Source organism: Mastigoproctus giganteus, chromosome 13, assembly GCF_048544385.1.
Source record: "Mastigoproctus giganteus isolate SK-2022 chromosome 13, ASM4854438v1, whole genome shotgun sequence".
Taxonomy (NCBI): Eukaryota; Metazoa; Arthropoda; class Arachnida; order Uropygi; family Thelyphonidae; genus Mastigoproctus; species Mastigoproctus giganteus.
The window spans coordinates 94,901,600-94,917,734 of NC_143587.1; the positions used below are offsets into that span (position 1 = coordinate 94,901,600).

A 16,135-nucleotide genomic window follows, 5' to 3' on the forward strand; every position below is an offset into this window, starting at 1 on the left:
TTCTTGAAGTTGTTTATATAAAGGGTCAAATAACCAAATAAATTGTATTCACAATTTTACTGTCATATTTTTGTATGAAGCTATGAACTTTTCAATACCCTCTCATATTATGACTAGAGAAATTTTTAAAAAAAAAGTATATATGCAATGAAAATGATAATAGCAATAAAAATAAGCTGATTAAAAAAGCATAAAAAAACTTTGGTTTTATATATGAACTACACTAGGGAAAAATGAGCCTCTTTTGACTAATTTCCAATTCCCCCTTGAAGTAAAACGTGATGTGCACACTGAAAACCATAAACAATACTACTAATAATAAACAGATTAATACTTCAGAAAAGAAAGAAAGGGTGGTAAGTCACTATTATCAAAAGTTTTGTAAATATACTTTTTTTTAAGAATTTTTTTTTTGTTTTTTTTGTTTTTTGTTTATTTAGAAATTTTTACTAGTAATTGGCTTGTACAATTACAACTTTTTAAACAGATGTCTTTTTTTTTTTTTTTTAACAAAAGCACACTAAAAAAAAAAAAAAAAAAACGGTGAAACAAAAACAACTTACCTGGCCTTCCCTCCATACAATAATACTGAATTATAGCAGTTTTAGTCATCAAGTCCTCTGCCATTGCTGAATTACTAACTTCTAAATGATTGATCTATAACAGTGAATTAAAAAAAGGATATAAATTTATTTGCCATTTCCTGATGTAATTCAACAGAATCAAAGAGTGAATTGGCTTTTTTTGGATGACTACACCAAAGTACTCTGAAAATATATTTAATCATATCTAAACTCACAATTCATCCTGGAAACTGAATGAAAATAACAAAAATGCTGTTAATTAATATCAAGTTTATGAATTTTTTATTAGAAAAAAAAAAATGAGTGAGTATATCATTTTTAGAAAAAAGAAAAATTTGTTAGTCACTGTACACCTTGAATGAGGTTTGGATTTGATTGTGAGATATGCCAGGTGAGGCCTGATAAAACATACACAAAAATATAAAAAAATTAACTGACATCATTGTGAGCACTGTAATGTTATGAGTAGTGTAGTCTGAGCCCTTGTAACACTCATTCCCAAGAGTATCCAAGCAAAAAGTTGTAATCCTGGTAATTGAAAAATAACTTATCAGATACTTGGAAAAATCCTATATGAATAGTGGCAGAAAGGAGGAACCATCATACTGAACCACAAAAAAATCCAGAATATGAAGATCACATGAAATGGCAGGTAAGAGGAATTGAGTATTATGGATCTGAATGTTAATCTACTTAATTACCCACTGTTACATTTACACTATTAAAAGAGAACCAAAAGATGAATTAAGTAAATTATATCACTAATGGCTGTGCAAAGGTAAACAGTAAAATTATACTTACTTATCCATTGTCATTCCAGCTTCTTGCTGGGTCAATAAGGAAATAAATAAATAAATAAATAAATAAATCTTTATTGTGAAGTAGATTTACAGCACAATATCCCATCACGGCGACGAGCGCCAGGGGTTCACATATAGATAACATAAGTACAAATTCAAATGGCTACAAAATATAGCGAACACATACAAAAGGCTACAAAATACAGATTACAAATGCAAAAAGAAATACAAATACATCATAAAAACAAGGAGCTGAACACAAATAAAGAAAAACAAATACAAGTTGGCAGTGATTCAGGTTTCAAGAGCTTTGATAAACTTGTGTCTGTCCTTCTTTTTACTTATTATGGTGTCGATGTCGGCGTCCACACGGTTGAGGGCAGCGAGCATCTTCTTGGGCAGAAATCTTTCGGTGAGTACAAGCCTGTTGTGGTGAGCCACAAGTGCTGGTACCGACCTTAGGCTTGGCTGTGGAATCCTCCAAGAGCAAGCATTCCAAATATTTGGAGATGATATTTGGCCTGAGATGAGTTTGGCTGTGAAGACCAGCCTCTTTTCAACGATCAGGAACTTCAACCTCGGGATGTCGAGTGCTTGTGCCATCATGGTAGTTGTGGTAGCGGGAGGTAGCCGAAGCTTGTTATTCGCCCATTTCAGTAGCCAGTATTCAGCAGTGTACACCCGCTTAAGGTTTGTATGTGCAGCAGAGGCCCATATTTCTGCACCATAGAGAATGGCAGGGTAGACGGTGGAGGTGATGAACCTTTTAACAGTGGCAGGATGTCGGACGTGTAGCAGCTGCTGCTTTGAGATCCACCGTAGACGAGAAAATCTGGTACTGAGTTTGTCGATCTGGTGGACAAAGGACATCTTTTGGTCGAACAGAACGCCAAGGTCTGTGTGCGAGGGTACGTTTGGTATTCGTACCCCTGCGAGTGAAACGTTGAGTACTGTCGGCATGGATTTAAGGGAGAATATAACCTGAGCAGACTTCAGAGGGTTGATTTTTAGATTGAAGTTTGCCAGGTACAATTCTAGATCCTTAAGTTGGGAATTGATCCTGTTGCTAAGCTGGGCGGGGTCGTCGCCAGGGTTAATTGGAGTCAGCAGTTTGAAGTCATCGGCATAGCATAGGAGACCATTCGTTGAGGCAATAATGGGCACGATGATGGCTGTGAACAGGACACCAGACAGGACACCCCCCTGCGGTACTCCAGCAGTAATGTCGCAGGATAGGGTATGTTGCTGCCGATGGAGAATAAGTATTCTGTGACTGAGAAGTGATTCCAAAAAGCACAGCATATCACCTCGAATGTGAAAATTCTCCTTAAGTAGGAGGAGCAAGGCCGGAATCGACACGGCATCAAAGGCTGCGCTTATGTCGAGGTATGTGGTTGCTAGCTCAGCTCTTTGTTCGAATGCTGAGAGAATGCGTTCTGTGGTGGCTGCCAAGTTAGTGATTGATGATTTTCCTGCGATAGCATAATGGATTTCAGGTGGTTTCGTCTGGAGGATTTGTTGAGTGATTGTGGGTAGCAAAGCCTTTTCAAGAGTTTTTAACAGACAAGAGGCAACTGATATGGGTCTGAACTGGCTGACGTTTGAGGCAAATTGGTTTTTGGGGATGGGGTACACTCTGTATTTATTCCACTGGGGTGGAAAATAATGCTCAGCGAGGCATCTGTTGTAGATCGAGAGAAGAGGGCCTATGATGAATGTGCTTAAGCATTTGATCATAAATTGTGGAATTCCATCCTCCCCAACAGTGGCTGTTGTGGGAAGGGAATTGATGGCACGTATGAGCTCCTGTTCCGTGATCTGGATAGTCCCTAGGACATCTGAAGGGTTTTCATAGTCAGGCTGGACAACTGTAGATGGGACTGTGGTTGTATTTGAAAATCTGGCGATGTATTTGAGCCATTCTTGAGGATCAAGCATGTGATTGAATCCACCATGTGGGGCAGCATAGAATGGCTTTCCTTTCCTCAAAGTGCGGTTAAGGTTCACTTGGATTGCGTCAGCTTTCTTTCAATTAAAGAAACCAATCTTTTCCATTTGGTTCTCTTCCTACTATTCCTCTCTCTCCAGCACTTCCCAGCAAATGCCTCCTCTCCACATTGTTCTTCACCTCTTTTTGCCATCTTCTTCTCAGCCTTCCTCTTGGTCTTTTATCTTCCATTTTTATTTCTAACATCCTCTTTGACAGCCTGTTATCCTCCATTCTCTTTACACAACCAAAATCATCTCAACCTGTTTCTCTCAATCATTCCTCTCCAAATTTCTCCTGAATAGTTGCATTTCTTACTCTATCTCTCCTGGTCTTCTCTCACTCACTCACTCACTCACTCACACACACACACACACACACACACACACACACACACACACACACACACACACACACACACACACACACACACACACACACACACACACACACACACACACACACCTCAAACAGTAAAATTATAACATATCAAATTAGCATCTTCTGAATAAAACAGAAAGGGGACAGTTCCAGTAGTGAATCTGACTTTTTGAAGTCTATACTCTAATATTTCTTATAGTCTGAGAACAACTGATAAACAGTGGCACATTCAGTGTTTACCTAATAAGGATACTCACAGATTAATCTGGCACTACCCAATTGGAAACTAATAAAATAATGTGCTAACAACACTGATCAAAAAGGCTTTAAAAAATGTAAAATGAAACTAAATTTTTAAATTAATTCTGTTATGTTAATCATGAATCTGAAAGAAAAATTTGGTACCATACTGCAGGGAAAAAAAAAATGCAATAACTAATTTTTATAACAGAAAAAAGCATTGCTTACTGAATGTAAGCAAAACAGAAGTGTAGAATGAGATGTATGAGGGGATGAATTAGAATTAGGAGTGGAAAATGATGCAAGAAAGCAAGCTTAGAAAAGCATCAGCCAAAAAAAAAAAAAAAAAAAAACCACAACACTCTCATTTCATCTATTCATTCTCTCCAATAATTTGTCTGGTTCTTCCTTGAATTTATTTATACTTTATTTATACTATCAACTTCCACAACACATGGAAGTTTGTGCCAACAATCAACCACCTGTTGGGTAAAGGCAAACTCTTGCACATCTATTCCGCATCCATTCTTCTTCAATTTGAATTTGTGCCCCTCATGTGTGTGTAGTCTGGGTAATGCCTCCTATTTTTTTCCCTCAGAAAATTTAATTCCTACATCTATGCCTTTTACATCAATTAATCCTCAATCACTAATAAATACACTTATTTTTCCACAAAGTCACCATATTTTCCATGCACTTCCATCATCTCTGAGTGAGACATTGTATTTCAATCCTGTAGAAGTCTATATTCTTGCTCCAGAGGGCTTTGCAATCACCATGCTTGACCTGGTCATCATCCGTAAAATGGGTTCCATGGAGTGAATCCTTCAGCAGGCCAAAGAGGTGATAGTCGGAAGGTGCAAGATCTGGGCTATGGGAGGGGTGAGGAAGAACAGTGCACCCCAGTTTTGCAATGGCCTCCATCATGTGCAGACTGGTGTGGGGTCATGCGTTGTTGTGGAGAAGAACTTCAATAAGATTTTTATCAGGTCAAACTGTACAGATGCAGGCTTTCAACCTTTTCAACGTTTTCACATATTGATGTGAGTTGATTGTGCGTCACATTCCAAGAAGTCCACAAGCAAGACCCCATCTTTGTCCCAAAACACTGTGGCCATGACTTTACCAACAGAAGGCTGTCTTTTGAACTTCTTGCACGGTGAATTTTGATGGTGCCACTCCATTGACTTTCTCTTCATTTCAGGGTCATAATGGTGGACCTAGGTTTTGCCACTTGTGACTATGCATGAAAGAAAAAACCTCTCCTTCACTCTTATAGCACTGGAGAAGTTCCATACAGATGACATTCCGGGCTTCTTTGTGCTCATGTGTCAGCATTTTTGGGATCCACTGGGTGGGTCTCAAAAATGGTGAGAGGTCATGAATAATCATGACCTCTCAGCTTAGAGGTCATGAATAATCAGAAAGCCCTGGGGGAAGATGAAGTTACTGTAGAGTTGTTAAAATTGAGAGGAAGAGACATAACAAAAAAAACTGGCAAGGCTCTTCACAAAATGCATTAGAAGAGGTGAGACGCCTAAGCAGTGGAATAATGCAATCATAGTTTTGCTGCATAAGAAAGGAAATAAATCAGAAATTGGAAATTATAGACCAATTAGCTTGTTATCCAACATCCACAAGTTGTTCACAAGGGTCATTACTAAGAGATTAGAAAGAATACTTGATGAGAATCGACTGAAAGAGCAAGCTGGCTTTAGGACAGGATTCTCAACTATGGATCACCTTCACGTAATATCACAGCTAATGGAGAAAGCAAATGAATATAAAACACCATTATGCCTAGCATTTGTGGATTATGAAAAGGCATTTGACTCCATATAGCATAAGGCAATGTTTCGGGCGCTGGAAAGACAAGGTATAGATACCCCATATATTATGATTTTGAAGAAAATATATGAGAATGCTACTTCCTTTATTAGACTAGACAAAGATAGTAGCAAATTTAAAATCGAGAAAGGAGTTCGACAAGGAGACACAATATCTCCGAAGTTGTTTACTGCTGCCCTTGAGGAAGCTTTCAGAAGATTAGACTGGTCACAGAAAGGAGTCAATGTGAATGGAGAGTACCTAAACCATTTACGATTTACAGATGTCATTGTGGTCATAAGCCACGATCCCAAAGAATTAGAGGAAAATCTTAATCAGTTATGCACAGTTAGTAAGGATTTTGGACTAAAGATGAATAGGGCTAAAACAAAAGTAATGATGAACAAGTATGCCACAGAAAGGGACATAATGATTGAATGAGCAGTAATTGAAAAGGTGGAGTCATATACTTATCTGGAACAAGTTATTAGCTGTAATAATGATAAATGACTGGAAGTCAAGAGAAGAAAAATTTTGGATGGATAGCATTCAGGAAATATGGTCACATACTGAAGAGCAATTGAAAAGGTGGAGTCATATACTTATCTGGAACAAGTTATTAGCTGTAATAATGATAAATGACTGGAAGTCAAGAGAAGAATAAATTTTGGATAGATAGCATTCAGGAAATATAGTCACATACTGAAGAGCAATATCCCAGTTTGTCTGAAACGTAAAATAATGAACCAATGTATACTCCCCACCATGACTTAGGGAAGTGAAACTTGGGCATTCACCAAAACAATGAAAGAGAAGCTGAGAACTACACAGCGAAGAATGGAACGAATTATATTGGGAATCAGACTGTTACATAAGAAGAGAAACACATGGATTAAGTAGCAATCTCAAGTAAAGGACATTCTTATCAAAACTAAAGAACTAAAATGGTCTTGGGCAGGATACATAGCTCGAAGACATGATAACAGATGGACTAAGAAAATAACAGAATGGTACCCAAGAGGAGCTAGAAGAAACCTGAAAGACAAGGATGAAGATGGATAGATGAAATTCATGAGTTTGTGGTTTGTGGGTAGTTCCTTCTGTTTTGTGCAATGGATGGCCATTGCACAAAACAGAAGGAACTGGAAAGTTGCTGGAGAGGCTTTCATCCTGCAGTGGATTGAAAATGGCTGATGATGATGATGGGTGGGCACAAACCTTGTAGCCTAGTTCCTTCATGATGGTTATCGCAGCAGGTTTTGCTGTATCTACTGCATCACACAATTTGCATGTTGTGATATGGCGATTCTCATTGATCAGCGAGTTGATCTGCTCTTGTTGTCTGTTGTCACTAACATTACTGGCTGGCTGCTTTGGTGCTTGTCAAATATGGCAGCCATTCAGCGTGGACACGTTATTTCCAGCTCCTGATTTTGTGTCTAAACATGTGGTTTAAGTTAGGGCTTACAATACCAGGATCCCAGTCATTTTTTTGTGGTATTGAAATACCGGTATTGATACAAAAAAAATACCGGTTTTTTTGGTACTAATTTTAAAAAATAATTATTTATAATTTAATCAGTTATAAAATCACCTTTATGAGATTATGAAGTTATCTCTACTAGCAAATGTGCAATAAATCATTGATAGGACACCATGCAACATTGCAACCTGTCCACAATTCTCGGACAACTTCATGTCTGACCATATCGTAACTCCCAAGTCCCGTTCCTCCAGTACTGGCTTTAGTTCAACTCCACCAAGTGTATAAGTTATTTTGGGGTTGCTGGTCCCCAGGTGTAAGACCTTACATTTTTCTGAATTAAAGCATACTTTTCTGACCATCCCGGAAGTCTATCTAGGTCACTCTGAAGAAGCTCTACTTGGTGGCGATCATTAACTACTCTACTGATCTTTACATTGTCTGCAAGTTTAGACCTCACGCCCTCCATAGATGTCATTTAAGATAATCAAAAACAACAGTAGTCCCAATACTGATCCTTGGGGGAACCCACTACTTACATTAACCCAATCTGAGGAATTACCATTTATCACAACCCTCTGCCTGGTGCCTTCAAGTCATCATGCTATCCATCTAAGGATTTTCCCTATGATTCCAGCCTGCTCCAACTTATAAAATTGGAGCAGGCTGGAATCATAGGGAAAATCAAATTGGACTGAGTCAAATGCTTTGCTGAAATCCAAATAAATAATGTTGAAATTATTCTCTAAATCCAGCTCACGAGTGACCTGTCAAAATGGCTAACCAGATTTGTTAAACATGATTTTCTCTTTACAAAACCATGCTGTGTATCCTACAGATTTCCATCTAAATGATCTTGAATTCCACCCTTGATCATTGCATCCATGATTTTCCCTACTACTGAAGTTAGACTGGCCAGTCGGTAATTTCCCGTTACATTCCTAGAACCGCCTTTATGTTCCAATTTACACTAATCCAATGGAATCTCTCCTGTCCAGTGATGCTCTGATAACTGGACTTAATGGGTCAATGCACTCACTTGCCGCCTCCTTTAAGATTATAGGGTATATGCCATCAACTACAGGAGCCTTACTCCCCTGTAGGCGTGAAAGTTCTCATTAAATAATCATTTGAAATTTCAACATCATTAATTACATTTTTTTTCAACTTCCCTTCCATAATACCTCATTCACACTAAGGTTTTTTTTTATGTAAATATCGATGCAAAGTAACTGTTGAGTTCATCTGCAACTTCAGCTATGCTATCTAATACTATCCCACATCCATTACATAAGGGTCCAATCTGATTTGTCCTTCTGTTCTTTGTATTTATATATGTGAAGAATTCCTTAACTGCAACCTTTGCTCTCTTCTTTATTCCTTATCCCCACTCTCTGCTCTCTCCCAGACTCAGTAAAGATACTATACTGAAAATTATACTTCAAAACGCCTTTCTCCTTCAGAAAATAATGAACATAATTCAACCATGGAAGACCAACATGGAATAGAACATCAGTGTTCTGCAAATTCTTTCCAAAATAAGAAATTGCCTGACTCCAATGAGATTTTAAAAGATGAACTTGTGTCGGAAATTAATGAAATACTTAACTATTTTTGCTAAAAAAAGTTCAAAGCCTAGAAAATATGGACTGAGATCGTCTACGATTATCTCAGTACAATAGTACCAGAATAGAATCCGAAAGGGCATTTTCTGCTGCTAATCAAATACTGTACGTACCAAAATTAGATCCATTTTAAACGATCATACAATTGATTGCTTATGTTTCTTAAGAGCTCACTTTATTCAGATAGGTAGTGTGTATGCTTAAACATAACTAAACTTTGCAGTAACAATATGTATTTTTTTGTTTTTAGAATAACTGTATTTTAATGATTTTTTTTCAGAATATTTATTATTACAATAAAAGTTTATTTAAAACATGAATTCAAGTAATTACAGTACCTGTTTTTTTCCTTACTTTATTGCATCTAACTGTCATCAAAATTTATTGAGAAAAACGTTTGTTTTTGGAATACTGGTATTAATACCGGTATCCCGGTTTTATAAATTAAAAATACCAAAATAGTGGTATTAAGATTTTGACCAGTATTGTAAGCCCTAGTTTAAGTGCTTTCTGTTTCAGGCAAAGTGTATCAAGTGTTAAAGAAACATTAGCGGACTCCCTAGGTGAGACTATTTTTACATCTACTGGGTTATTTAGCAGAATGCAAGCATTTTTTACCTGTTCCCTTTGTTGGCAGACAGGTCACCATGCCACTGACAACAAGGAAATAGGGAGGGTGACCAAATATTCCGGTTCAAAACGTTTGGATCCTGCATTTGACGGGAGGGAGTTCCCACCTGAGTGACTTTAGACTGTGATACTGTCCCAACATTTTGTGACTTCACAGTCATAAAAATTGACTGTGATAAAACTATTTTGTAATATAGTCACAAAACTATTTTGCAAATAAATCATGACTATCGAGTCCCTCCCCTCTCTGCCATAGACAACCTAATGTACTGACCCGTACTGCGGAATGTGTAGTATTCCCCTCCGGCACAGGGATTAGTCATCTGACATTTATTAGCTGTGACCTTGACTGCAGTTCACTATTTGTGAAGCGAATGTCCACAGGCATTATACAGAAAGTAACAGTATCCTTCTGGGCCGGTCTTGGAACAACCTTTCCCCCCCCCACTATTTTTGAAGGGAGACAGTTCAAAAACTTATTGCTCTGCTGCAAGGCTAATAACTGCATTAGAAACACCTAGCTAGTGTCATTCAATGTCGCTTTCATTCCTCTCTTGAATGAAAACAATACAGGCTTGGTTATCCAAAGTGAACCCGATAACACGGAAATGATGGAAAAGGAAGAGATATCAGGAAATTCTGGAGCGCTTATGTCACAGACAGCTCACAGTGATGACCCAGTCGTAGTGGACTGCTACAAGGACACTGAATCCATGCAATCTGGAGCTTCCGCCTCCAAGCGGAAGTAGGGAGTCTCCCTAAGTGAAAACAAGATTCCTTGTTTTCACTTAGGGAGACTCGCTCCCAAAGTGAAAACAAGGAATCCACAGAGCAAATTGCCACCCAAAATGACAAAGCCTCAGGAAAGCCAAGGGATAAACTACAAGAGACCCCTATAGACCCAGCTCTCCTAGAAGGAACTGTCCTGGAGCAGTCCCTTGCTTTGCGAACTGCCCTGAAGAGCCTCTTTAAGGAGCCAACCAACAGGATTACCGCTGTTTTCCACACAGAGATCATCTCCATTTGGATGAAAATGGAGACAATCTTGGTACAAACTCAGCTAGAGAAGGAAATTGCCACAGCAAAATTGGAGGTCCTCCAAAACAGTGGGGCAAACCACATGCCACAGTGTGCTCCCATTTATTCACAGGCGCTGAGGAACAACATCAACACTACAAATGGAAATCGTCCTGCAGGTTAGGCTGGAATAGCCCCCAAGAAAACCCCGATCACCAAACCACACCTAGTAACATTGAAACCAATGTCAAACGAAGTCCACAAAATGACTGAGGAAGTGAAACAAACAGTAATCGAAAAGCTTAAGGATGACTTCAAACACACGAAGATTAGATCTGTCAGAAAGACAAGAAACGTTAGAGTTATAATACAGACTGACACTGAGGAAGATCTACAAGGAACACTACAAAATCCTAAAATACCCTCCTTAGGCCTCATAGCTGAACCACCTACAGAGAAAGGGCCAAGCATACTAATATTAGGCATCGACAAAGACGTGACCCCAGAAGAACTAGTTCAAGAGATCTATACCAAAAACTGCCATCAGCTACCCACCGACGATGAGCCGCGACAACATATGATACCAAGGTATAGAAGTCCAGAAATTGAAATTCTGCTAACTGGATCATTGAACTATCTCCGGCCGCTTGGAGAATCCTGAACCAACAGTCCAGAATCTGTATAAACTGGGGCAGCCACCGTTTCAGAGAGCATGTGGCTGTTCCCAAATGCTTCCGGTGTTGTCGCTTTGGCCACATGACTCACTGTGACTCGGGGGAGAACTGAGGGGGGCGATTCTCCAACGCATCACAGCCTAAAAAAATGTGCAACTTGTGAAATGTTTGCCGAACTATCTGGAACGGAACATGATATTGCCATGAGGGATTTCTTTGTGTGTGCGCGATGTAAGGAGTGTAAGGAAATCAGGTGACAACTCAGCGTTGTTATGGGCCTATATGAGAGTTTGAAGGACACAGTGGATGCCCTCGAAAGATCTAAATTGAGGGGCCCATCAGGCTCTCAGCTGCCCACATCAACGCCAGAGCTTGCACTTGGTCAACACGCAACACAGCGGCAACCCCCAAGGCAGAATGCGCTGGTCCCTCAGGAACTAGTAGTTGTTGGTGACTCTATTGTCAGGGAAATGGGAAACATCCTTTGTAAAAAGGATAGGTGGAACAGGACCAGGGTATGTCTGCCAGGGGCAAAGGTTGATGACGTTGTAGAGCAGATATCATCTTTTAAGAGCACAAAAGGTGATATAGTTGTACACGTTGGCACAAATGATATCAAGAGTAGGACACTGGCAGAATTACTTAACAAGTACAGGTCACTGACGAAAAAAAGCCGTGAATTTGAAAGTGTCTGCAATTCTGCCCAGACACGATAGAAGGGAGTATATGATGAGAGCCTTGTCGATCAATTCAGCCCTGGAAAGATTGTGCAGGGCTCAAGGGATAAAATTTTTTTCAGCCTGGACTGTACTTGTTAACAGGAGAGACTGCTTCTACAGGGATGGGATACAATTAAATAGAAAGGGTGCAAGAATATTTGCTGATGCTATCGAGGCAGTGTTGGGTGGGTCGGGAAACTGATAGCTTGTGGGGATACAAGGACTAACAGTTTAACAGTAGCCGTAGGCAGAGGTGAAGGTGATTCTTGCACAACTTCTATTAGAATAAGTAGCGACCTGGAGCGAGGGGTGTTGGGGGTTTCAGAGACGGGTGGCAGTCATCGTGAAACAGGCGGGTATATGGGATGTGTTAGAGTAACTAAGAATAAGAATAGGTGCATGTATACTTGCATGTATACCAATGCTAGAAGTATAGTAAATAAATTTGATGAATTTGAAGTGTTGGTCAAGACATCAAAGGTGGATATTGTTGGGATATCAGAGGCATGGTGTCACACTGATATAAGGAATGCCGAACTGGAATTTGGGGAGTACAATGTGTACAGAATGGATAGACAGGATAGGAAGGGAGGAGGTGTTATGCTGTTAATTAAGAAAAAAAAATATAAAATCAAAAGAAGTGCATCCAGTTGATATAGATGAACAGTGCACTGTTGAGTCAGTTTGGTGTGACATAAGCACTGCGAAAGCAAAAATAAGAGTAGGAGTGTGTTATAGGCCTAATGACTCGAATGAGTACAATGAACAATTGTTCAGAGAAACAGAGTGGGGTAGTAAATCGGAATGTCTTATATTGGGGGATTTTAACTTCCCAGATATTGACTGGAACTTGTCAGTTGGACACTCACACACTAGTCAGACTTTTGTGGATTTATTGGATGATTGTTTTCTGCAGCAGCATGTTCGAGAGGCAACCAGAGAAAGGAATACTCTTGATCTGGTTATCAGCAGTGATCATTCATGTATTAGGAATTTGCAGATAAAATAACCACTAGGTGGCAGTGATCACAGTGAACTGACGTGGGATTTACTTAAAGATTTAATTACCATCAGGGGTAAAGGAAAGGGTTTTTTCTTCCGTAAAGGCGAGTACAGTGGTCTCTGACAGTTTTTAAATTCTGTACAGTGGGATCAACTGACAATGTTACCAACAGTAAATTCTAAGTGGGAAGCATTCAAGGAATTAATCATGGATGCTACTAAAAGTTTCATACCTATTAAGAAATATTGTTCAATGTTTAGGCCTAAATAGTTGTCAAATGAACTAATGAGACTCGTAACAGAGAAGAAAAATGCATGGGATGCATATAATTTATCAAGTGACTCAGAAGCCTATGGCAGATATAAGTTAATCTGTAATCAGGTCATAAAGGAGGTTCGGCAGGCGAAGGCAGATTACGAGAAATCCTTGGCAAAAGACGCTAAGAAAAACAGCAAGGATTTCTTTACTTATATAAACTCTAAAAGGAAGGGGATGAATCTGATTGGTCCACTTGACATCGTTGGTTCGACTGTTGATGATCCTGCTCAGATAGCAAACAAACTGAATGAGTATTTTACATCTCCATTCACACGTGAGGAATTATTAAGGTTTGAAAATGGCAGAAGGTTATCAAATTGTAGCAGGATACTTAATGATTTTGTAATAACTGAGAGCAAAGTGGAAGAGAAACTATTGAAGTTAAACGTAAGAAAAGCACCTGGGGTGGATGGGATCTATCCAGTTATATTAAAGGAGGTGGCAAAGCAACTAAGCAAACCCTTAGCCATAATTATGAGAGCATCCTTGGACTCAGGGGAGGTTCCCACGGACTGGAGATGTGCAAATGTATCCCCAATTCACAAAGGGGGATCGAAGGGTGACACGAGTAATTACAGACCAGTTAGTTTAACTTCTGTTCCGGGTAAAATAATGGAGTCGCTGGTTAAAGATGCATTGCAGGATCATCTAGACAAAACTGCAGCAATAATTCAGACACAGCATGGGTTTGTTAAGGGAAAGTCTTGTCTGACAAATTTGATAGGATATTATGATGTGGTTACAAAGGAACTGGATGCAAAAAAGAATTTTGATATCATATATTTGGATTTCAGGAAAGCTTTTGACACTGTTGCGCATGGAAGACTATTGTACAAATTGGAGCAGAATGGTATTAAGGGTAAGTTGCTACAATGGATAAAAGGATGGTTAAGTGCGAGAAGACAGAGGGTGGTAATCAATGGGTGCTGCTCTTCTTGGACTAATGTTATTAGTGGAGTCCCACAGGGTTCGGTGTTGGGTCCACTGTTGTTTTGTATATTTATCAATGATATTGATGAAGGTATATCAGGCTTAGTGTCGAAGTTTGCAGATGATACAAAGGTTGGCAGGGTTGTTAATGACAGTAATGGCAGTGTGCTACTGCAACAGGATCTAGATAATTTGGGAAGATGGGCTAAGAAGTGGCAACTGAAGTTTAACCTTGAAAAATGCAAAGTACTGCATATGGGTAGAAGTAACCCCCAGAGAAACGTACCAACTGTGTGGTACTACACTTAAGGTGGTAGAAAATGAAAAAGACCTGGGAGTAATTGTGCAGGCAGATATGAAGTTTTCTGAGCAATGCAGACAGGCTGTCAGGGCAGGTCATGGGGTTTTGTCAATGATATATAGGAATTTTGCTAGCAGGGAAAAGGAGGTGATTATCCCTCTGTATAAGGCAATGGTCAGGCCACGCCTTGAGTACTGCGTACAGGTCTGGAGGCCTCATTTTAGGAAGGATGTAGATTTACTTGAGCATGTACAGAGAAGGGCAACAAGATTGGTGAGGGGAATGAAGGGATCCTCTTATCAAGAGAGGCTTAAGTTCTGCAAATTGCAGTGGCTGGAGACTAGTGGCATGTGATGCAAGCGTGGTGATCTGATTGAGATGTATAAGGCCTTGAATGGGTTGAGCACGCTGAATTCTGATGGGATCCTTCCACCTGTTCAGATTACGAACCTAAGGGGGCATAAATTCAATTTAAGAAAGGACAGATGTAGAATAGATGTGTGGAAATTTGCCTTTAGCCAGCTGGTGGTTAATTGCTGGAAATAAACTTCCATCTGTCGTTGCGGAAGTTAATAGGCTAAATAAATTTAAGGAGGAACTGGACAGGCATTTGGAGGGAATGGTGTGATTTTTTTTTTTTTTTTGGCTGATGCTGCATAAGCTCATACATTTGCTTTCTTGCATCACATGCCACTACTACTACTACTACCTGCAAGCAATTGCAACCCACTTGTGGCCATTGTGCCAACACTGGGCATGAATATAACAATTGCCCAAAAAAAGCGGAAACCCCGGTTTGTGCAAACTGTAGGGCCATGAAGCTACCATCGGATCATTCCATCAGGGACAGTATATGCCCTGTCTACATTAAAGCAAAGGGTGTGCAACAACTGAGAACCAATTATGGAAAGTAATAACAACTACTATAACATGTCAAAGATGAAGATAGCACAACACAATGCACAACGCTCCAAGGCGGTCATAGCACAGCTAGTTAAGAAAGCTAAAGAGAAGTTAGATCTACTTCTTCTACAAGAGCCCTATACACAGAAATATCAAGTTAGATGGTACCCACTACAAATTGTCCAAGTGGATGGTGAAACTCCGTGGGCTGCCATCGCTGTTTGTAATCCTGACCTCACTGTAACTATGATAACAAACCTATGCACAACCTGGGCAGTCTGCGCCCATATAGCATCATTCCTAGGGGAATTTTACGTAGTGTCCATCTACGCTCGACAGGAGAAGACATATTCCCTACAATACAATATCTTCAGAATCTGCAGCAACAACTACCGATTGCCAAACTTACATTAGGCCTTGATGCAAACTGCAGATCACCTGCCTGGCACAGTGAGACACCAGAATGGAGAGGAATGAACAAAGGCCAGTGCTTAGAGGAGTACATATCAAGCAGCAACTTATCCATTCTAAACAGACCAAACCAGCCCCACACATTCTCGAGCACTATGTGGGAAGTGAATATTGACCTAATCCTTGAAAGTCATTCCATAGCAGGACACATCTCTCCTTGGGAGGTACAGCAACACTGGACCACTTCATCAACTAAATCAACCGCAATCGCTCCAACCTTTATTTTAGGACCTAGCCACTAA

The 16,135-nt window shown here is 39.6% G+C and overlaps 1 protein-coding gene across 1 annotated transcript in view; it reads right to left on the reverse strand.

Annotated features, from left to right (window-relative positions):
• LOC150076266 (GRIP1-associated protein 1-like) overlaps positions 1-16,135 on the reverse strand; it is a 370,153-nt gene that overhangs the window by 57,834 nt on the left and 296,184 nt on the right. The window contains exon 21 of the mRNA XM_090387422.1: positions 564-657. Within this exon, the coding sequence (XP_090243548.1) occupies positions 564-657 (94 nt within the window). The remainder of the gene's footprint in view (positions 1-563; positions 658-16,135) is intronic.